General features: G+C 41.0%; 1 protein-coding gene across 2 annotated transcripts in view; it reads left to right on the top strand.

The window, feature by feature from the left end:
* Nucleotides 1-24,753, top strand: part of asic1b (acid-sensing (proton-gated) ion channel 1b) — a 203,334-nt gene that overhangs the window by 126,136 nt on the left and 52,445 nt on the right. The window contains exon 1 of one of the 2 annotated variants that reach the window (XM_085354643.1): nucleotides 19,344-20,015. The exons of the other annotated variant lie outside the window; for it this stretch is intronic. Within the exon in view, the coding sequence (XP_085210769.1) occupies nucleotides 19,344-20,015 (672 nt within the window). Of the gene's footprint in view, nucleotides 1-19,343; nucleotides 20,016-24,753 lie in introns of those variants that run through there. 2 annotated transcript variants of the gene reach the window in all.

Below are 24,753 nucleotides of genomic sequence, written 5' to 3'. Positions count from 1 at the left end.
TCTCACGGCACCACTTTAAGGCTGGAAAAAAAGAAAAAACAAGTTTTGTTCTTTAAGGTGTCTGCTGGTTAATAGTGGTTTTGACAAGGATTAAATAAAACAGCAAAGACTAACAGCCTTCTTGCTCATTTCTTCAAAGCACAGGGATACAATTTACTTTCATTAGCAATAAACTCTCTTCTGTGACTGGTAGGAATTTCTAACTGGTTATTTTGAACATGACTTAGAACATTTACTGTCACAATTGCACCATAAGCTAAGAGCATGAAGTCATCTTTGTTACTAAGACCACATTCATGCTATAGTCTTTCCTGCTTGATTCTGAATTGCAGCTCTTGCTTGCTTTATTTTGGATGACTGATTGTGTCTATTGCAGGATGTGACCCATATCTGATACCATGTAAACTGACAGCAGAGTCAAAAAAATAAGCAGAGAGCAGCTGTAACAAAGAACATTGCAATCTGTCTTCTTACCCTTTGTTCTTCTACCATTTGTTTCAAGCACATTTCAGTTACAGTGCATGCACTTTCTGGTTTTAAATTAAGATGTCTAAAATCAAAACAAATGTGCTGTTTTGCCCCCTTTTCACATTCCAGTGTCTCATTTTTATTCAGTCATGCTGTCAAGGGTGCCAAAATGGTGAAAGATGCACATTATATCAGTTTATTTTAAAGAAACTCTAAAGTATAAAGTGAAAAAAACATTCAACAAGAGTATGTAAGTAAATATTTTCCTATTCCAAGTATATACTTCTTTTTTCTATTATACATTAGTTAATTTCATGTTAGTTGGCCAGAAAATGAAAATTGTAATATGTAATTATGGCATCTACAGACTCAGGAAAATTGTAGATTAGCTGTTTGTGAAAATAAACAGTACTAATAAGTGTCAGCTGCAGCTGTGAAGAGCACAGTAACGTCCCGTTCTTAGCAAGTGTTTGCCTTTCTGTTTGGGTTAACAAAGCTGTGCCAAAAGGAAGAACTGGTCATGCTGTCACTATGACAAAGGTGAAAATAACCCTGGCCAGCTATTTACTATAATTCACTATCTGGAGTGAAGAACTTTTATTTTTTTGTTTTTGCTTGTTTTAGTCAAACAACAGCAAGGGACGAGAAGCTGGGTGCTTTCAGTACAGTATTGCCTGCAGGGAATTTATCAGTATTTGGTGGAATTGTATTTATTTTAATTTTAAAAAGATAGATAGACAGACAGATAGATAAAACAAGATGCTATTTAGGGAATACAACTATCCAAACCTACCTAGCCATGTGTGAAAAAGTAATTGCAAACAATTCCTCCACAGCAATGTGAAATGATGTTCACCAGTTATTGCAAACACTTGATTGCTGCCAAGGGTGGCACAACCAGTTATTAGGTTTAGTAGGCAATTACTTTTTTCACATAGGGTGAGATTTGGATAGGTTTAGTTCCTTAATAAATTAAGTCATATTTTAAAACCTAAATTTTGTTGCAGGACTAACCTATAAATTATTTGAACAAAAAAGGGCTCCTAACTCAAGAAAAAAGTTAGGTGCCTTTTCAAGGGATGATCCACTTCACACAATAGACAAATAAAAAATACATATTTTTAAATTGTATCTTTAGGCACTTTGTTACTAGCAGCTTGTCACAAAAACACATAATTTGTTTCCCGTTCTTTAGTTAAATCTAACACAGACAACCCAGAAACAACACCTTTTGACAGGCATAAAATAGTGTTTTTCTATCAGTAAGGTGATTCTCAAAGAACTGTTACCCAGAAACCTGGCATAATTCAACATGATGTGCAAAATGTCCTTAGAAAACTGCAGGAATTGAACAAGTGGAGGACAAAACAAAGAAGTGACAGGCTCAAAAACTTTTTTACAGCACATAAACCGTATCTAAAAGTTTTGTCCTTGAGAAACAGGAAAAGAAAAAATCAGGAAAAACTTGACACAGTACCTGAGCGATGCATCTAGCCTTTCAGGTGATCCATCTACTAATTCCTGAAACCTCATCAGAAATGGTTGAGTAAAAGCATGCCTCTTTTCACTTAAGGAAGTGAAAAGAGAGAAAATGCTGAGGTAAATTATACAGGAACTGGGCTTAACTGGGCACCTCTGTCATGGTTTGGGGCCACATTTTAACCAGTCGTTTTGGAGATCTTGTCAAAACAGATGGAACTATGAACGCAGAAAATGTAGGTAAAAAATGCACTTGAAGTGATATACCTGGCTTATATGTTTCTCATTTTGGACATTCATTAAATCTTTGCGCCTGGGCACTGGACAAGCAGCATCATTAGTGGTAAAAAATATATATATATATATATATATATATATATATATATTCTTCCCTATATTTTTATTCAAGATTGTTTAAGATTGTTATGTTATATAACATATCTGGTCATCCCATAAATTCTAGAACAATAACTAGAATTTACTTACAATCAGTTTGTTTGAGGGCTAAAGCACTGATTCATGCAAAACATTATTCCTGAAATTCAACTGGAGCAGGTTAGTGACAGATGAGTGGCTTAAGTATACTGCAGTGGCAATTTCCTAAATAACATCACTCAGATCTTCCCAGAAATTGACTCAATCATTTGCAGGAGGCTGATGTCACCCCCCAACAGTATTTACACATACACATCAGCACATTGTCAGCATACTGACTTGCAGTCATTTGATTAGCAGAGAAAAGGTTTCGGGAGGTATAAGGCTCCAGCGAGAGCAAAGTCAACCACCTCATTACTGGCTCCTCGTCAACTACATCAAAGTAGCTTCCCAGAGTCATTCACTTGAAAGTTGGTGGTTAACACCGGCTTTACACCTCTTGATGGAAAAGATGCTTGGGTTTTTCATTTGGTTGACTTTATATTTGGGCCCCACTGCAGCTACCTTCTCTATAATTTTCAGCTTTCTCAGCACAGAGCTCTAATGAACTGTGACTCCCCATACAGTATGTCCTTTTTTTCCTCTTTGAATTTATTTAATCCAGCCAGGTAGTAGCCTGCAGCATTTATCAAAGAGGACTAAGACACTATCCCTTAAGGGCAGGATTTATTCCCCTTAAGTGTCTTAAAGTTCACAGGAATACAATAAGTTTATTTCCTTACATAAATAATATAGTGCAGAGACATACTGAAAAACAGTCTTGTTAACATAGAGTTTGGTTGGGTAAATCAAAATCTACATAAGCCTTGAATCAGTAAGATTGGTGAAATAAAGCGTAAACAAAATATGACCAATTTTCGGCTCTCAGATCCTTTATCCAGTGGGAGAAAAACATACCGCATAAGGAGCTTACTCTAGAGGCGGAAGAAAAACTAGAAAAAGAAAGAAATAACGAAGATGCAAGTAGCTCTGTCCTTATCGCTAAGATAACAGAGGATGCTTTTCTTCCCTAAGCTGTGTTTTCACGGAGGAATTTCTCCACTGTGATGCAAACATCATCTGGCTTGTAAATTGGGCATGGAGGTATAATACCAAACTACTTGAGGCTGTCACTGCAGCTCCTCGGGACATAGTTTAATGACTGCCCCTTGTTGATGTAGATGCCATGTGGCTTTACTCTGAAAGTACTGTTTTTCTTTCTTTTTTTTTTAAGTTTTATTCTCTTCCCTCCATTTGATGTAAATCCACACACGTGTATTTTTTATGTCTGTTTTTATATTATCTAACACTGACTGCCGGTGTGAACAGAAACGTGCATGTTTGAACATGTCGTGGCCAAACACTTTGAGCTAAAAGAAATTAAAAATGATTTTTAAAATGCATCAGCAAAGTGAGAGAGTGAGATGGCAAGAGAGCAGCAACACCAAAGAGGAGAAACATTACTCTGCCATAATGAAATAGAAGTGACCTTCCATCTTTCAGTGTTAGCTGTCTCAGCTGCCTGAATTAACTTTTCCCATCATTCTCACTTCTCTGATGTAAACGGCATACATGCCACAGCACAACCTTGCACTCTCATGTTTATTAATTTCCTTCGGCAAGAGGTGCGCTAAATCATTGACCCTCTTTCGGTGCCTCGTACTCCAGCTGAGCATGGGAACGAGAAGGGCGTATTGATTTTGCCCCCTTCTAATCAGCTGCTAGGCCCTTATTTGGGATGGGGAAATCTCATATAGTGAGCGCCTGTCAGCACCTGTCCAGATACTAATCTTCACCAGTTGATGGCTCTCTAATCTTTTCACCATGTACAAGGCTGAGGGGGTAAATGTAAAGTATTAAATATCACATTAATTCTTTGGACATCCTCCAGAAGATATTTGATCACTCTTTGGATATGGCACTGTAAGCAGTGTATGCTTTAATTTTTTGATGGTAAAGGATATAATGAAAGCGTAACACGTTTCTCTCTTAATAACTGAATCCTTGGCAACAAGCCTAACTCTTTTAATACCTTTTTTAATTGTTTTTTAATTGCTCAAGTTACCCTGCATTTCTTTTCTGTTTTCCTCTCATACTGAATGTAACTGCAATTAAAGCACAACTATTCCCTTGTCAACTTGCCACCATATTTCCATTTTATGATGGTGTTCTTTGTCTGAGGCATGCCTAGAAGTTAGATTTAGAAGAACAAACAGCTGTACAGGGATAGCCTCATTAGGACACAGAGGTTTGTTGATTAAAATGTGACTCAAACCTTCCACCCACCTGCTTAGGGAAATTGATATGCCTTCTGCAAGACATGCAAATTTAGGACCTGGCATTATGTTTTAAAGATAGTAGATCCTGTAATGCAATATGCTGATTAGTGATGGCCCTGATAGATGGATGGATAGCTGGGAGAGTTAGAATATAAAAGCCTTCAGGTCTAAGGCTGCTTAACAACCTCTTTGTGGAACTGCAGAGATCAAAAACGGTGGTTGTTGCTACCCCAATTAGCCAAACCATCCACGTCCTTGACAAATTTTTCATTTTACTAGAAGATACAATATAATCCAGTTAGCAAATGAACGAAATCCAATCTTGTTTTAAATGGTGATGAGTGTGTCAGGCTCCTGTGAGTGTTGGCTCTCTAAGTCTTGCAAATAAATTGAGGTACCCTCAATAATCTAGTTACTATAAACTCCTCCTTGGAGCACTTGTCATATTATCTGACATGACAAATAGATCCAAGCTGAAGCATCTAGCTCCCACCTTCTCCCTCACACTGCTTTTGCTCCCCACAGGCCTCCCTCCTTCCCTTTTTTTCCCCACCAGTTTCCCCTACCTTGCTCCTGCTCTCCAGAGGTGCAGAATACTAAACTGGGTACACAGATGCACCGGGTCCTTACACTGAGATATTCATGTGTGATTGCAACAGCTGAATCTGGCCTCAGTTGACAGCCCATCATCTATGGCAGAATGGAAGTGGAAAAGGAGAAAATGTTTGTTGGCTGCACATTTTGTGGCAGTGTTGGAGTAGCTGTTACATGTGTGTTTCCACACGTCTCTGTATGAGAGACTGAAAGCTGACAGGGGAAAAAAACCCTCACTGCTTTTTTACAGCATGCATGTGCTTGCTTTCAAAAATGCATTGATGTGTTGAACACTAATGTGCCCCACAATATCTGTGTCCTGCCTCGCTTGCTCTCTGGCCTTGGTTAAAGCAGCATTGTGTGTTCCAGCTCATGAGTGATTAAACTGAGTGCCAGTGCGAGCTGCTGACTGCTGAGCTCTGACTCTGACTCACACAATGATAATTTTAGCAGCTGACATAATGGTGTTACTGTGTTATCATTAAAGTCAGTGGCGATAGAGTCAAAAAGAATTTTTTTTTTTTTTTTTTTTTTTTTTTTTTTTTTTTGGCCTGTCCCGTTTGGCTCTTTTGCCATCAGAATTGTTGTCTAAAGGCAAAGAAAGATGCCCAACGGATTTACTTTACCAAACTGACCATCCCAGCCTTGCCGTAATGGTCCATTTGATTCACCTTTTATTGTTTATTTTATTTTCACTTACTGAATACGGGACAGACTTGACTGGGGGAAAGAAGGGGAGAAAGAAAGAGGGAAAGAGAAACAGCTGAGAAGAGGGACGGGGGAGAAGGGCAAAAGACAAAAACCAACAGAACGGGCAGAGAAAAAAAAATGCATATATCAATCACCTGGATCACCTGCTGAGAAAGAAAAAAGAAAGCAAGCAGAAGAGAACAAGAGTAATAGAATAAACAACATCACAATGATATATGGGAATATGACAGTAAATACTAAATGTTAAACATTATTGTGCAGCACATAAGAGCCAAAAAGGGTGTAGTTTGTGGGTGTGATCACCCGTGTGTACACCTGTGAGCATGGACGCGCTTGTTTTTTGTTTTTTAAAAGGTTCCTTCATGTAATAATCTGCTAGAGGGTGTGGGGGGGCCACAGCCCCGTCCTCCAGGGCATGAAGGAGGTATGGATGAGATCAAAACTCCAGACATCCAGAGGCCCCCAGAACACAAGAGACCAAGGAAGACCAACAGAGGGGCAGCTGCGCCACTGTCCCGGAAAGAGCTGAGGAGAGTCCCAGATGAGGGCTCACTCAGCAGCCGCGGAGCAGAAGCCAGGGGGAGTTGCAGTGACGCGCCCGTGAGCTCCGCCGGCAGCCAGCTGTGCCTGAGTGACCGAGCCCCAGGCCGAGAGGCCGGGGGCACCCCACCTCCGAAGTGGCCCGAGCGAGCCCCAGGCTCCAGGCCCCGATAAGCGGCCGCCAAGGAGTGAGCCGGTGTGTACCTGGACGCCCATCCCCGGACACAAAGAACCACCAACGCACCGATGTCTGAGGGGGTCCGCCACTGGCAGGGGAAGTGGTGGTAGGGGGAGATAGGCCTCCAAACCTTGGAGGGCCTGAGATGTCCCCAGAGAGGTGGCGCCTGACACCCAACCTGACATATAGACACAGACATACAGGCACACACAGATACAAACATCCATTCCCACCCTCGTGCTCTCATATGCACTTACTCCACACTCAACCAACGTGGAGACAGACATAAAGAGACGTTGTACACACGATCACACTCCCCAAGCGTACTCTACAAACCGGGTCTAGGTGCCCCCGCCCCTGGAGGGGGGAACTGCACCCAGACCCAGGTGGTGTTTCCCTTTTCCCTGCGGTGGGGGGAGGCAGACCGCCCCGACTCCGCAGCAGCAGGAAGGCTCCACACTCCAGACCGCAGTCGGACGGCCAACTCCTCCTCCTAGTCCTAGCCCCCCCGCTCCAGCAGGTCGCAGAGAATGGGGGTGAGAGAAGACTCCGAACCTCCCTCCACCCGCTCATTGTAATGTTGATGCATGTGTGTTCTAAGGTGCATTTAAAACCCAGGAGGGCTTGGAGCTACCTGCCAGAGAGCAGCAGGTAAGCGCATGGTCCCTCCTGCTAGCCCTCAATGTCTACGTGTATTTAAAATTGAGAGGTGGGCAACGATGCCAGGGGTGGGGTGTACACCCTGATGGTACTTTGGACTCCGTGTATCGTGCCCACCCCCAAGATCCTATATGTATGTGTAATGAGAGTGTGAGTAATGTGAATGTCTAAGTTGTGGGATAAAATTGAGGCAGAGGCAGCCAGAAGGGGACAGAGGGGGGGGGGGGGGTAGCCTCCTCTGCACCCTGGTGACATACCCCTACTCCAAGGCCCTGCATGTGTGGGTGGTTGTGGTGGAGCGGGAAGAGGGAGGCAGCTGGAGATGGGGAGGGAAGGAAGGGGTCAGCTCCCCCGCTGACCCCAGTAGGCACCCCCATACTCCGCGACCCGCCAGGGAAAGGGGGCCCAGGCCCATCCAGACCGGGCCCAGTGCAGCAGCGCCGCCCGGCCCCACAGAGCCCGGGACAGTCCACCCAACCCCACCACAGAGAAAACTGCACCCACCCCACCATCCACTCATCTTCCAGACTACATAAGACAATAAACACCCAGGCTGAGATCTTCCTCCACCTCTCCTGTATCTCCCCCTCCTGCAGAGGGAGCTCCTGAGGAGAGGAAAGCTCCTGCAAGATGTGACAATCTCCCCCACCAGTTGAAGAGCCCCCCAGGTGGCTCGACGCACCGGCAGCACCCTGCTCCAGGGCTGGGCCCCCATGCACCCACCCGCCCACAACCCCGGCAACACACCAACCAGGACCCAAGCCCCCGAGGCCCGGTCCGGGTCCCAGCCCAGAGACGGAGCGCCCCCAGAACCTCACGCCCATCCCGGACCCACCCAGGGGCAGCCAGGCTACCAGGTCAGTAACCCACGTCCGTCAGCACAGACCCTCCCCTAGCCCCGCTGCACGCAGCCGCGAGGAAACAGTGACCTGAGAGCCAACAGAGCCCCTAACCGGACATGACCGCTACCCCGGGTTGAGCCCCCCAAGGAAGATGCCTCCGGGGAACCCCCCGACGCCCTAAGCCTGTCCCTACCCCCTCACCAATCACAACAGTGAAGGCGGGACCAAACTATGACCCCCCACCCCCACTAGGTGATGGAGCTGATAAAAGGGGCCCAGAGCAATTGATCTAATGTGGTGGCAGAGGCTGTGTCAAGACTAATGTAATCTAATAGATAATTTCTATATTGGTTAGAATTAAGATTATTTTTATTTTTCCAGTTCATGAGGACTGTTTTCTTGGCTATGCATAGGGCAGTGAAAACCATATGGGCTATATTCTTTTCTGAAGTGACATTATCTAAGCTGCCCAACAAACACACTAAGGGGGAAGTTGGAATGTTACATTTCAGACACTTCGATAAGTCTTCACATATCTCGCGCCAAAACTTCTGAACTGGTGGACAGAACCAAAGAGCGTGGATATAATTGTCCGGTGAATTGGTTTGGCAGTGTGAGCAGTTGTTGGTAGACGAAAAGCCCATCTTGAACATCCGATGACCTGTATAGTGCACTCTATGTAATATTTTGTATTGAATTAATTGAAGACTGGGATTTCTAATTAGATGAAAGGTTTTTAAGCAAATCTGAGACCAGAAGTTTAGGTCTAAGTTAACTGATAAATCCGCTTCCCATTTTGCAATAGGAAGTGATATTGATTCATCTGTTTTAGAAAGCATTCTGTATATTTTGGATAGTAATTTGGGGGGTTTAAGAGTAAGAAATTGAACCACACTTGGTGGTGTTTGTAGTTCAACTTGACCCGGTTTAAATTTCTTTTTTACTATGGATTTAATTTGTTGATATTCTAAAAATTTCTAAAGATTTAGTGGAATTTTTTTCTTTTAATTGCAATGTTTATTGTTCTTGTTGGTTTTCCAATCTTGTGTTTTTTCATACTTCATTTGCATTACAACTGAAACATGTGCAAATAATTACCTGCACCATCTGCCAAGCACTCAATATGACCTCATAAAGTTCACACTCTGTGTCACAACAACACAATTTTTGTAGTTATGGATTTAAATCAAACAGTCAATATCTGAGTGAAGTGCAGGCTGTCGGTTATAATTTAAGTGGTTTTACAAAGATTTGGCATTAACTGTTTAGGAATTACAGTCATTTTTATGCACAGTTCTCCATTTTCAGAGGCTTGAAATGAATTAGACAATTGACTGACAAGCACTTTTGTGACCAGCTACCTTGTTGTTTCATAACAAACAAAGCAGATAAAATGTCTGAAGTCCATTCACAGTGTTGAATTAGTATTTTTTAAGGTTTTTGCTGTAAGTTTAAATATAAAGTCCAAAGAATAGTTCATATCTTTAGGTGTAAATAAGTAAACCTATGAACAAGATAGCAAAAACGTCGGGAGTTTAAAATTCAACTATCACGGTCATCGTTAAAAAGAATGAATACACTGACCAGCTCAGCAAAACCAAAAGGCTTGAAAGACTGCAAAAGATGACAGAATTCATTACTGGATAGTAGACTAGATACTTCACAGCATCCAGTTGAGTCAAGAACCCAGTCTCAGGGATGTAGGCATATTATTGTTAAGGTCTACAGTCAAGGCAAGTCAAGGCCTTCATGAATGTAAAATAAGGTGCAAACCACAGGTTACACTCAAGAACAAGAAGGGCAGATTAAAATTCTACAAGACCCTGCATAGTTCTGAAAAAAATATTTGGACAGATGAAACCAAGATTAGCTTTCACCACAATGATAAAAAACGCATTATGCTCTGTTTCAAATAGATAATGGAGGCAATGTTGGCATGGGGGCATGTAAAGTTGCCAGTGGAACTGGATCACTAGTGTTTATTGCTCATGTGACTGGTGATAGTTAGCACAGGGCTACATTTTCTGATAAGATTGAACCAAAATGCTGCAATGACGATCATACATTCTTCACAGTGAATATGGAGGAAATCTAATTTGGTGATGTCCATAGGTTCAGGCAGTAATTGACAGTCAATGATGCTCATCTAAGTATTAAATCCTTGTATTTAAAATTATGTCCAGTTACTTTTAATCCTGTGAAAATGCAGGACTATGTGTCAAAATGACTTTGAGTCCCAAACAAACTCTGCATTTCAATCACATATTGATTATTTGATTTGTCTTTGTCCAACAATTTTATGGATCTAACTGTAGGTGACAGCTATTGTAGTAATGTTCTGTCGGTGCTGTGCTTTTGGAAACCGAATTTCCCAGAGGAACCCACCTGAGGGATTAATAAAGTTTTATCTTATCTTATCTTAATGGCCACAGAAAGGAAAAAAAAGAGGAAAGAAAAGGTTAAACTGAATATGTATGATAACATTCGAATATATCTAATTTGCCACGAGTTTGAGCTGAAATTGCTGCATTTTTGAAAAGCTGTGAATCTGCATTAATGAGTTAGACTTGCAGTTTTCCATAATTTATTGGCTTCCAAAAAATCTGCTGGGGAAAACTTCACAGAGTTATTTTGAGAAAAAAAATATATTGCCAAGCTAACTCCTTGCTGTTTCTGAGGGCTTCAGTCACTACCATCTCCTTTCAATCAGAGCAAAACCAAGAGTGTTCATGCTGTGTCGCTTGAAGGAAATTTAAGTCGCAATCCATACTGAGTTTTGAGCAACTAAAGTCTTATTTTAGAGCAGTGTGAAATTAATGACATTTGTTCAGCAACCATAATGAAAATCTTTCGCTGACAACCGAGTTTCTAGCTGAATGTTTTTAACATTTTTTTCCCAGACTTTGAAAAAAAGTAATGCTGCGTATCTGGGAAGGAAGCAAGACAGCAAATGTCATGATTGTCACATAATTCCTGTGAATTATTTGCATTGGTGTCAGACTGCAGTAATGGCAAGACAGACAAGGACACATTATGTCTGAGCCAGAGAAAATACCCCAGACTTTCAGACCACAACCTCAGCATATTTATGTGATATACATGCAAGATGACTTCAAAAATAAGCGTTATTGGCTATTTAAAGGCTTTAGTGTGGACTAAATCGATGCATGCATACCGAGCGAGTTTGACAAGCACTTTTTGGTACTTATGAAATGATGCAGATGGAGGTCTTCAACGCAGGCTGACTAATCACTGATATTAGCCTTGAGATCCCAAAGCTGTGTGAGTCTGGGTCTGCCCTGATGAATTTGCTTCATGAAAATGCCACCAAGTGACATATTTAAACCATTCTGCTTGATAACTGCATGCCTCTTGGCTCTTGTGTTAAAAGGCAGCCTGCTTACCCTCTGGTACTCATCTTTGTAACACTGGGACACAGACGGGGAAAGGTAAAACTAGGAGAGCGATGAGATAGAATCAGAATGAATCAAACAGAGGTAGAACGAGCACAGGCTGACTCAAAATGGGTGAAAAGGAGAAACAGGAGACAGAGGAGACTTCAGCGCTGAGGTAATGGGTTAGTCTAAAGTGATAATCACATTCAGAGGGAACCTGGTGCCACAAAAAAGAGAGCAAGACAATCAGCGAGCCACAATTGTTGCCCTCTGACCCAGCTGCGTTTGATATGTCAATCAAAACCAGAGGGAAAAGGAGGCTCTCGTACTCTCGACTTTGATCTGAACAGGCTGGTGCTTCTATGAATTCCATTGATTTTAAAAGCAAACATATGATGTCTTTATTGATTCCAACTGTCTGCTCCTGTTAAAATCCCATCTGGCATCCATATACAGCTTCAATCCAGCGCTAATTGCTCGACCTTAACAATTTAGCTTTGTCTGTGTCCATTTCAGTCTAGTCTTTTTTTTCACACTTTAAGTACTTGGCAGCCTGGCTGCTGCCAGCTGCATATCATTATTAGATACCCGCCACTACCTAGTGTGAATTTCAAGCATGTCATAAATATCAACACCACTTGAAATGCAGGGCCGTCACTGCCACATGGGGCTCGCTCTCGTATGAACAAATATTTGCCGGTGTCTTTGATTCTGGTTTGCATCACAATGAAAGCCCTCTTCAGATTGTCCACTGAGCAGCAACCTCTTCCTTCCTTTGTTGTCTGCATTGCTTCATTGTCAGCGTGTAATCCAAGGAGCTGCAGTTGAAGGGGTGAAGGGGAAGAGAAATAGTCAGAAGAAAGTAAAACTCAGACCCAGAAGGGACCTCTCTTTGAAGGCTTTAGTTGGCACTGATGCTGTGTCGAAAGTGAGGTGGGCTGTGGGCTGTTACATTCTATATACATCGACTTCAACTGAATTGTGTTCCACCTTCATCATGGCTGTTTCAGACTTGTGTGTGCAGCCCCAGTTTCCATGTTACACTTTTTTCCCTGCTTCACTTCATAGAGTGAAATAGACTTGCTCATGTAAATGGATTCCTATATGTACTGGCAGGTGAATATGTACTGATAAAAAACAATAAGCTTCTTTCAGCTGCTCACCTATTCGTGGATGATCCTCATATTTGATTTGGCACAGTGGGTTGGATCAGAAAGGCGATTTGTGCCTTCTCACAGTCTCAAACCAGGGATCTTTTGCACCTTAGTCGAATGCATTCACTTTCAAAATGTATCGTTACTGTACACCCAGGGTGAGCTTATACGCCGCAGTAATGCACAAATGTAGGCAGCAGACTCTTCCAGACTGCTCCACCTGCTCTAAACTTTTGAGGCACAAACATTGTAGGTTACTGTGTGGTCTTGTTTCCTAACTGTGAGTCACAAAAGAGAACAAGAGAGTGGGAGGATGGGACAGTGATACCACAGGTTTCTGTAGGCCAGAAAAATACACTGGGTCAGAAGTAGAGAGATGCTAACAGTTACAGACACCCTTTTTACAAAGCAAACATTCAGTGACCTATAATTGTGTAACAGTTAGTTTGTCCAATGACTACAGTGTCTGATTTTCATGGTTTTCATATAGAAAGGTGTGGAGGTGTGCTGAATCAGAAAAAAAAAATCTGGTATGCAGGTGTAATAAAATTCCCTGATGCTAAAACAACTTTCAAACACTGACGATTTTGTAAGGGGGAGATTGGCCCTGCGTGTCGATGGAAAAACCAAACACACAGTAAACTGAAAAACAGCAGCTCCCCACATTTCGTCTCATAAAAGCTCATTAGTCAGCACCCGTGATTGTGAGGCCACCAGTGAATCTACAACCTCCCCGAATCTGCTCTTAGATGACGTCAGGTTTAAAAGACACGGCTTGTTATCTATTAATATTGTGTCATTATGACTTTTGCCTACAAAGGCTGCTTTAATCTTCTCGCTTAGTGCCTTCAGTGTATTTATTCTGAGTTATTGCTGTAGTAGCCAAATCACATAATCGCTATATTTGATTATTATTGCTATATATTTTATTTATTTTACTTAAAGTAGACCTGGCATGCTTGGTTTCACCTCTCTATTTTTTATCATTAATTCAATTAGTGTGGCTTTGCTTGATTTACAGGTTAAAATAATCCGTATTTGTCCTACACTTGGTCTTGGTTCTTCGCCTCGTTTAATCCACTCATTAAAACAAGCCATTTTAGCTCCTTTCCCTTTAATTCCACCTTTCTTTAAGTCACCATTCTTCTGATTTGCCATCGCTTGAAAGCAGAAGGTAGTGAGTAAACTGTGTCCACTCTCACTTTCAGACACCCAAAGATACACATACACATTTCCCAAAATGTGTATGTGTATTTTACAATGCTGTGTAAAGCTCTTGAGTCCTTCCTCATTTCTTTAGATTGTGTTAGGAAAATTGGAAATAGGTGCCCTGAGTTGTTGAAACATGTCCAGATATACACAGAAACACAGTATATACAACAAAACACAGTTTGTATAATGGGCTTGAAAGTCAGCATTTGGTACGACCACATTGATTCTCCAACACATGATGCTTTCTCGTAATTTTTATAAGTATTGTTCATTAATAATTTTCCAGGCATTTTGAAGGACATTCAGAGCTCTTCTATGGAGGCTGCCTCCCTTTTGTTCCTTTCTCTGTTAAGATGATCCCACACTGCCTCGGTAATGTGGAGGTATTTGGTGCTTCACTCTGTGTTTTTTCTATCCAGGTATGCTTTTACTGCATTAGCAGTGTGTTTGGGATCATTTTCATGCTGAAACATGAAGCTGTTGCCACCAGATGGTATTACATGGTGAATCAAAATCTGATGTCACTTTATTGTGTTCGTAATTCCATCAATTTCGACAAGCTCTCAAACACCACTGGGTGGAATAAAGTCTCAAACTGTCACAGAGGCTCCACTGTGTTTTACAGACAGGCTGTAGACACTCACTGCTCTACCTCTTTCCTGATCTCCTCTGTATATACTGATGACAACTTGAACCAAAAATGTCAAATTTGCATTCAACACTCCATCAAGAGTTTTTACACTGGTTTTCAAACCAGGTCTTGTGTAACTTTGCATACCTCAGCCTTTTCTCCCTGTTTGCCATCTGAAAGAATGGCTTTTTGACCAACACCCTTCCACTACGACCATTTCTGATGAGGCTTAGCTGAACAGTAGCTAAGGTGTTGGATAAAAGGCTGGATGATCTCTCAGGTCCTGTGTCAAGAAAATTCTTTTGAGATACTGTTCAACAACTGCAAATAGTTCTTTAAGTCTATCACTTCTTATATATTGCTGTGTGTCCAGTTTGCTCAAACTTTTTAGTACTCTGATTTTTTCAGGAGAGACGTCACACCATGCTAAGATATGCCAAGCATTCAAGCTTCAGTAGCTTTTTAGTAATAACCTTGTAGATGCAAAAATACTTTTTTATGCCTGTCAAACTGTCATTTCATATCTCTGGAATTTTTCATACACTGAACAAAAAAAACAGCAACAGATTTGTTTTTTGCAACAGGCTGCTGATAACAAAGTATCAAAGGCAGAATTGAAATGGATAGACACAACACTGGTTCATCTCTTGAGTTAGATGCACTTTTATGCTTTAATGATTTATAGGTCAGTGCTTCAGTGAATTAACAAACAAAAAAATGTTCCTCTGAAAATAGTCTGGCACAAGAACTGGACTGAAAATGAGAGAAAAAGCTGCCAAAGAAAAACTCTGAAAGACCTTAGAAACCCCTGAGAACGGTTGGTCGAGACCACTTTAAAAATAATACAAGAAAGTCTGGAAGACGTTTGGAAGAAAAATATGAAGAAATGGAAGAATCTTTAGAGTTTTCCATCATAGGTAGTGATGGCAGGACACGTGTTAGCCTCATGAGACTTTTTAAAAAAGCCATTATCTGTAAACATGACTAAACTGCATTGTCTCCTATTGTGAGTCAAGCTCCGTCTATCACAGAACTGATTTTCCTATTATGAGTCGTACTGTATGACAGGTCATGAGGTTACTTTTAGCCACCTCTGCACTTTCATAAATGAGAAATGTGTTGTTTGGCAACAGCAGCTCCCTTAAAAAAAATAGGTCATTGTTCTCTCCATATTGTTTCCTCCGAGCAGAGGAGCTTCTTCGAATAACACTATCTCTTTCAGATAGCAGTCCCCCCAGCTGAAAGGTGAAGACAGAATATTGTGTTATAGAGAACAGCATCATTGCCTTTGGCCTTGGCGTCACTCTGCCCCAGCATCTTGTGGGAATGGACCAGCTCGGTTCTTTGTTTTTCCTCCGCATGCCGAATCCATTGAATCTGACAATAAAGCAGGAATATGAATACTTGGATATTGATTGAACACTGCCTCTGAGCAAGTAATACTGTTGCTTTGGTGTGTCAGCTCTTTTTTGTGATATCTTTATTTTGTCATCTTGACTTTCCCCTCCTCTCTTCAAAGCCTGACTAAAGTCAGATTAATAAGGTTTACATAAATTATCAGAACTCATCAGACATCAGTTCAGTCTGTCAGTTTGTGTGTGTATATGTGTGTGTGTGTACATGTGTAGACATCTTTATGAGGACAGAAAATTGGCATGACGCTATACTTGTGGGGACCTACAGTCAGTTATGTGGACAAAATGCCCATCCCCACAAGTTTGAAGGCATTTTTGAGGCTCAAAATGTGATTTTGGTGTCAGTGTTGCAATTAAGTTATGGTTAGGTTAGGTTTTGATGGTTAAGGTTAGGGTAAAGGACTATTAAAGCATTATGTCAATTAGATGTCCTCACGAAGATATGAAAACGAGTGTGTGAGTGTGTGTGTAAAGGAAAGCGAAAGTGCGGATATTTTCACTGCTTCATGTTTTCTCTGTTTTGGGGTGTTTTTTTTTAAAGCGGGTATGTTTCTCTGCATGTGTGAGTCCATGTGTGTACATGTGTGACTATGCGTGTTCTGAGTAATGGGCTTTGTGCATCCTCTCTTGCTGACGGCTACGATGTATCCATGGCAACGCCAGGTCGATCCTAGCTGTAAGCGGAGCTGGTGAGAGGAACTTGAAAGGGAGCATTAAAACCTCTCCTCTCATCTGCCCTGCGCTCTTCTCACTCCGACAATGGTGAAATGCACGGCCTTGTTGAAATCCTACCCCAGGGGTGTATACTGTAGCAGTGACAGCGAACACTCGCACCTCAACACTGCCATCTTTTGACCTGACACAAGAATGTATGGAAATGTTTATGTTTTGTTTTCATTTGTGAAAACATAGAGTTGGTTTCCCTGAAAAGTTAAAGTTAGAAAAACAAAATCTCAGAATGAGGGGTATCTTTTTAAGAATTATTTCAGAAATGTAATGCACAAGAGACAAGAAGAAATGTGGAGAGATGGAGCAGTGAAATAACAAGCCCCAAAGGTTTTAAATCAGATTTCAACTGGGCCCCACATATTGGCCAACCACTGAACCTGTTCGTTCATTCATTCAGAGAAATTTAGCTGGAGCGTTGTCACATTTTAGCTATTCCAGTTAAAATCTCACAAAGAGAAAGAAAGCAGATAATCCAAGGAATGGCATCGATCTAAAAATGTAAAAGATAAATAAAAAGTACTTTGGGCTTCACAGTTTGTATCTTCTTGCTCTTAAAATGTTGCCAATCGAGTTTTCTGATGCTTTGTGATGACACCTTCAGCCCTGAGGAACATCTACAGGATGAGATGTGCTGCTGTTGCCCTCTAGTGGATTTCACAAACATGAAGGAATAAAACGACATAAAAGGAGAAACAAATGGTGAAAAATGGAGCCAGACAATCAAGATGTATCCATTTTGAGGAAAGCATAGTCGCCAGAACAAACACAGATTTATTGTAACTCTGTCAGCGTGGCTATACTGATGTAGACTGAGTAATTAAAATATTTTGGCACACAAGGCTCAACTTATTTTATCCAAAGGGTCACTGCACTGCTGTTGCACAATTTAATTTTCTCCACAGTTTCACAACTTAGCATTTCGTTCCAAATCTAAGGCGTTAGTGTTTGTGAATATTCATGCAGTAGTACTTCACTGAATACCCAGAGACTTCAGCTGGGGGAGCTCCATGACCTTCTTGTTAGGTCAGGTTTGATACCGGAGGCTATCTAGTGATCATTAATAAATATTCAAGAACCACAGCCCATCAGGGTCTGCTATGTCAAGCAGCCTCCTGCATAAAGCTGCAACTCTTTGTGGTTTGCTCTCTTATCATCAATAGTTTGGGGGGGGTTGTTTTTTTTTTAGACAGTCTTCACAGAAGTCTTGTTCCTTATCCACACTGTTCACTTGATATTTACATTTCCTCCAATTAAATCAGACTGGCACATTACGGTAAGGCGTTACGCAACGAATCAGTTGAGGTAATGTGTTTTGCATTGGTTTTAGAGGTTTAGTGTGTCTATTCCTTTGAAGTATCCTGTGGTACCATTAGGTGTAGGTTTTTATTGTAAAGTGTGTTTTCATCCCCCTAAATGCATCTACCATTTCATTTTCTGGCACCAACATGTTTCTGAAAATAATCTCAGCTGTCTAATGGAGGTGGATCAATACAGATGGCTCGGTCTCATACACTTCCTTTTCATATCACAACCAACACCACCTCTGGGAATCTGCATTTATCACCATATTCAATAATGCGAGCCTCCATCTGAGATGTTTTTTCTCTCGCTCTCTCTTCACGACTTCTACATATTTGCTTTCAGTTAATCTGCTTTCCACAGAACTGCTTGCAGCTATGTGGGGGTATGTAATTTGAGTAAGATCTGTTGATAAAATGAGGCATTAGATTGAAATAACAATGGGCAAATGGAAGTCTTGATTAAATTCCTTGACTTCTCTCCTTGGTGTTTGCTAATTTCTTGAGCTGGAATCAGACGTAAACTGCCTACCTTCTCACTCAAATTGTTCTTAAAGGAGCATTTACACATTAGCAGCATCGTGCCTTTCTCTTTACTTTTATTAAAATCTTGATTTGGTTTAAAGCTCATCGCAAACACAAATCCTACTGCAATCCCACTGATCTCTGCACTGCATATTCTAATGACTGACTCTTTGCTTAGCTCCAGTTGTACTGTATCTATAATACCTAGGTATTATTTCCGTTTGATTACACAATTGTGCTGAGATCATTTTATTTTCAGAGGATGAGTGAGTTCAGTCCAAACAGTGCAATCAGCAAAAATTTATCAGCCTATTCAGTGCTTTAGCTCTTACATTTTCTCTCCCCCATTGCATCAACACTTCCTTTTTTTCCTGTAAATGGTGAAACTCTGCCCCAGCACAGTGACCTGTAGCCGGGCCCAGCGGGAGTATTCTGTGTCCTATACTTCTCGTGGCTTCACCTTCTTTAGCCTCCTCCTCCGTCCTCTTCTTCTTCTCTTTTTTTCTTCACTCTTTCGAAATTGTCTAAGGGTTGGATCTGCCCCCAAGACAAAAGGACAAACCCAAGCAAGGCATCTCACTTCATCTCTGAATGGGTGTGGATGGCAGAAACCAGAGTGCCTAGATTGTTTGTTCGCTTTGATTCAGGAGTTGTTATGACTTTTGGGACCATATTTGTCCTGTTAGCTCAGTGTTTTTTGAATCAGTAGCCAAATAACGAATACTTTTCTTCTTGAATCATTTCATTGTTTCAGTATTTTGGGAGTTTTTTAAGGACTTAGACTTCTGGCTTCAGCTTTATTGATTCACTGCTTTCACCATGCCGCTCCGAATTATGTGCACCATCTCCTTTTCTGCTGATGACGAACCTAGCAGGGGATATGGTAGCGATGGTTTTGACGACCACTACAAGCGGGTAAAGAAACATTATAGTGATGGAGACTCACAGGAATGCCTGGATAGGTGTAGTCAGGTAGATGATTGCACTGATGAGGAGGATAATGTTAGCGATGTAGATGACCTCGCCACTTTTTTTGGCAATTGCTCGCTTCACGGAGCTAACCACGTGTTTGTAGAGGACAGTAAGTTTGGTTTTCGCCAGGGTTTGTGGGCACTGGTCTTCACCTTAGCACTGTCTGCTTTCATGTATCAAGTAGTTGACAGGGTTATATACTACTTCCAATATGATTATATTACAATGCTTGACGAAAAAGTGGCAAACAATATGACCTTTCCCGCTGTAACTGTATGTAACTACAACTTCATACGAAAGTCTCAAATGAGCTACAGTGACCTGATCTTTATGGGTCCTCTTCTGGGCTTTGAAGAAGGCATGGCACCAGGATTTCCCCTGGCTCCAGAGCCAGACCGCCCGCTGGGCTCTCGCTTCAGTATGGATGAGTTCTACAACCGCACTCGACATCGCATGGAGGAAATGCTACTGGAGTGTAACTTCAGAGGTATAGAATGCGGCCCCGACAGCTTCACAGAGGTAATTTAATCCAAGACCCTCAAGGCAAGATTTTTTTTAAATAGTTTCAAAATATTAATCTTTTTGGGAACCGTCAGATTCTGACTTGGAAATAATCAGTGCAAGTTTGTACTTCATGTTATCCATATATTTGCAAGGTACTCTATGTGTATCTGGTTGACTTGATACTTCTGATTCATTGTTAATATTGTATCAAGGGATGCTGAATTCTCAAAAAGCAAATAAGAAAGACTGCCGGGTTTCATCAAAGCCTTCTGTTAATGTTTATTTTGATAAAATAGGAGCATCCACTAAAAGCTAGCACTCCAAACTGTTATGCCTGGAGAGGCGTTATCACGGAGGAGGAGATCGTAGAAAATAACTGAATCAGAGGAAAGTGTTTATTTATTGCAGTGAGGTGATTCAGCTACTTAAAGCCCAAGTCACTGCTGTAAATGAAAAGGAGTTTCCAAGTCAGCACGTCTGTCTTAATGAAAGTCTGTTGTAAATTTTTTTGAAAAGAGCAGACATGAGCAAGTCCTATTACCTAAAGTGGCAAACTTGGCATACAGCTGTTGCTAATGAATTAAAGAGGCACTTTGGGCCATCGTTGTTTTGCCCAGAGGAAACGTCTTGCTAGACATGCATTCCCTGAATTTTTGGTTTTGTAGCTGCTGCCCTTTTTGTTCTCTCGTGGTTGCACACAAGTAGAATACTGAATTGCCAAGTAGTGTTGACGTTATTCAGCTATTGGTGTATTGATTTGCTTGACCTTTGCGCAGTTATGGATAGGTCTGTGTGGACTGCTAATGGATGTACTAGACTTATATGAGAGGCAATTACTTTATGTGTAAGTGCATTTCTACGATGTGTTTTTTTTCCTATTTTATTCAACCTCTTGTTTTCATTAATGTGCAGCTTGTTTTAATCATTAATTGTTAAAATACTTCAACAATATTGTGCCTTAGGGATTGGTGCAAATTCAGAGGCAAAATCTATTATGTAAAAAATAGACTCTGCTTCAAATGTTTGTGCAGTTATTACAGCGTGACAAGTTAAGCGTCCTGATGGATAGTGAGGAGAATTAGAAACACTGGGTAGGAGGGAACAGATTGCTTTTCGTGTAAAACCGATGATATGTCTGATGGCAGAGATGCTCTGTTGCACAGATGTGACCACAGGTGTGCCTTGAAATTTTGGCTTGCCCTTTGGGTGTTTCTTGGACACAAAATGTTTGAAAGGTACAGCTTTTACTAATTAGTCAGTGACTCATTTTTCAAGTGAAAAGGATTCACCTACTGATGTTTCTTATTAAATTGGTGAGTTTTTGAGCTGTTGGACAAAAAAAGAGTGTTTGAAGAACAGCATGCCAGCTTGTCGTTACAAGGGTATGACACTAACAGAGAAAATACAAATCAAATCATCATGAAAATTAGTAATCATTAGCAGTTCTTTGCTCAGATATATGATTTTATAGCCAAAAACATGACTGTTGATGCAAACTGTAACAAACACATGTATTTATTGGTCACAGTGAAGATTAAAAGATAGAGAGAAGCAAACTGGCTCGAAAAGGAAGAATAAATGGATGCATCAACAGGACTGTTTGTTTTGTTTTGTCTTGTTCTTTTATTATGAGTATCACGACATTAACCTTGACACCAGCTCTGATATTGTGGGATTATCTGTTTCAGATGTGGAGAGCTGTACAGGACTTCATCCTGTCAGCCAGAACTCACACATCAGTTGTAAAAATTACCATCTTGGATGGTAAAGATGTGGAGGTAAAGGCTGATAAATAAAAGGATGAGAATGTTTTATTACATCAGGGAAAAGCCTCACGTGGAGGGGCGAATAGTAAGTTAGGGTTTCTTAAGTGCAGTGTGTGCAATCAAGAGGAAATTAGTGATCCCGCAGTGAGACACAATTGTTGCCACGGTGAAGAATAGGAAAATAATACCTCCCTTGTAAACATACAGAGGTATTTTTGTCATAAATTCTCCATCGCTACGAGGGCAAATGCTGAGCATGTTGACACAAACAGGCAGCAGGAGTCAGTGTCTTACCCCTCCCACACTTGAAGAAGTTCCCCGGTCAAGGAGTCAGTATAGCAAATGGAAAACGAAGGGCCTTTATGGCCACTGTCCTTGAAGTGAAGTAGAGCCAGCTGTCATCCTCCACTGATACGCTTTCTAAAAAACAAAGTACTGCAACTGCAGTGCAGTCTGCCATTTTATTAGCATTAAAGGAAGTCAATGAGCAGGTTTATTCAATGTCAGATTTTATTGCCTGAGTGTAGCTCGAAACTCATTCTTCGTCCCATTATTTCTTACTTTAAATTAAATGGGCTGTTCCATCAGTACCATCAATCACAGCATTAAGTACTTAACAGACTTATAATCAAATAAGAAGCACTGTTGTCCTTTTAAAAGCAGTCATCTTGAAAAGTATTTAAAACATCTATTTTGAACAATTAATAATGTTTTATAAAACTATATTTTTCAACCATTCTTACATACTCCTCCTTAAGTAAGCATTGTTTCAGTTGTGCTTGAGAGGAAGACGAGAAAGTGCTTTACTGGTTGTCAGCTGGTCTTATGTATGTTGCGAAATGAAGTTAGATAATAAAGTTGGACGTGCCGTTTCAGGTCAATAACATTAATGCATCAAAGCACTTAATAACATGTGGGTGAATTACAGAAAGCTGTGTGAGATTGTGAGTGATAACAATGAGGGGTGTACGTTGTTTTATACAGCATATACATATATATATATCTGCTGTCTTTGTATACTGTTTTTGACAATAACAAGCATGTTGTTGCATGTTGCAGCATTAAGGTTGAAAATTTGACTAACACAAGTGACAAGTAATCATTTATCTGCCACGTCTAATAGGACTAATTATAACCATTGTCAATTTAGCTTCAACCCTTGTGTCTTCCAGCCTCCCACTAATATAATCATTGATTGCTCCTTCAGCTCGTGCTTTATGCAGCAATTATAAACCAGTGCTTGCTCATTGTTTTGTCACTCAGTTTCCAAAGTAGACGCTTTGAAAATTTATAATGTGCTGTGCTGCTTTGAGACTGTTCACGGACAGGTTTTATAACCAGCAGTTAGGCAAAGTATCCCCATAAGATACTTAACCAATGTGTGTGCATGTGTTTGTGTGTGTGTGTGTGTGAGCAAGCTTTAAGTGAGTTAGCATGGTTTGCATCATTTTGGGTCTACATATCAGAATCAAATGCTTAGCATATTAATGCTCAATCAAAGCACTAAGTTGGAGCTGGGGGAAACGGTCGAGCAAAAATGGTGAAGCAGTAAAAAAAAAAGTTGTTAACAGAAAAGAAAAAATGAAGTTCTACATTTGCAAATCACACATCAAGAACGAGGTATAAATACTAACGCGTTAGCTCTGTATTTCTGGCAGACACTGTTTGTATCAATAGAGCAAAAAAAACCTCACTTAACTAGAAGCATTAATATATTTCTTTTTTTCCTTTTCTTCCGAAGACCAAACCAGTAGTGTATTTATTTTGCGTAATGTGGCATTTGGCAGCATCAGTGGTCCCTGAACCTCTGCTTCTCCTTGTTTATTATTTCTCCTAAACAGCCACTAATGGCCTTGCAGACAGAACTGAGAAGAGGAGGTGAAATGATTGATTGCTCTCTGTCTGTCTCAGTCTCTGAGGTTTTCCGTCCATTCCCCCTCTCATTCTGTCTTTCTGTCCACCATCTCTCTCAAGTGTTTTTGCATCTGAACTGAATGTATGCGTCAGTGCTGTAATGAGCTCCAGCTAAGGGCTGGGTCAAAAGCGAAGCTTGGCTACTGCCCCACCAGATAGATGGCTCAGGTTGCGGCATTTCTGACCCAGAGCAGAATGTGAGATCCCCTCGGAGCAGTGATCCAAATCCTTGCTTCCTGCTCCAACCTGAGCCCAAGCTCAGCATTGTCAACAGAATGCTCACTCACTGGCTCTGGTTACGCCCTTCTCTTGTCTCCTCAAGAGCATCAGTCTGAATATCCCACAGACAGAAAGCAAGGCAGAGAAACTGTGGGGAATCTTTCCTCCCAGAGGAAGGAAAATGAAATGGCAGAGTTGGCCGCCCCATCTGGCTCTGAGCTGTAAATACTTGTTATGGTGCAACACTTAACTCGTGCAGCCGCTGGGAAGAGATTGTATCAGTGAAAGTGTGATGTAATTATCTTAAACCGTATGCTGTGATAAATGGGATGGTAACAAATTATGTTAAAAAAATAACAAGCATAGTAGCCATTTGTTCCACCCATGAAGACTTATTGAATATATCACTCGCAGCACTGAATATGTGCTGAACTTTTTTAACATGTACCCATATTTTCTTTATATCTATATATACACGTTTATTTATTTATAAGTTAAGGGCAATTTTTGGAGCTTGACTGTTTCATTAGTAGCTACACATGCAGTACGTTCTGCTGAAATACATGCACTGGAGCAACAGACCAACAAACACTGCCTCATCGGTGTCTGCAGTGCATCCAAGTGTTAATTTAGCAGTTTCTCTCTCCCTGCTACGCAGACACGTTGTGAGCAAATTGAGCCACAATAATGCATTTCAAATTCCAGGTTATGAAAACAACTTTGATTAATCTCAAGAATAGGCTCAGTCTGAAAGTGGTCATTACACTCTCTGAGTTTGAAAAGGCAAGCGCTGTTGAAATGCTTCATCCCTTCTATAAGGTGAGGGCACCAGGCTATTAAATATTTATGCAAAC

This window comes from Diplotaxodon limnothrissa, linkage group LG5 (genome assembly GCF_057381915.1).
Source record: "Diplotaxodon limnothrissa isolate DT_005_m linkage group LG5, D_limnothrissa_male_GT1.1, whole genome shotgun sequence".
In the NCBI taxonomy this organism is placed as follows: Eukaryota; Metazoa; Chordata; class Actinopteri; order Cichliformes; family Cichlidae; genus Diplotaxodon; species Diplotaxodon limnothrissa.
This window is presented reverse-complemented; position numbering and strand designations above follow the sequence as displayed.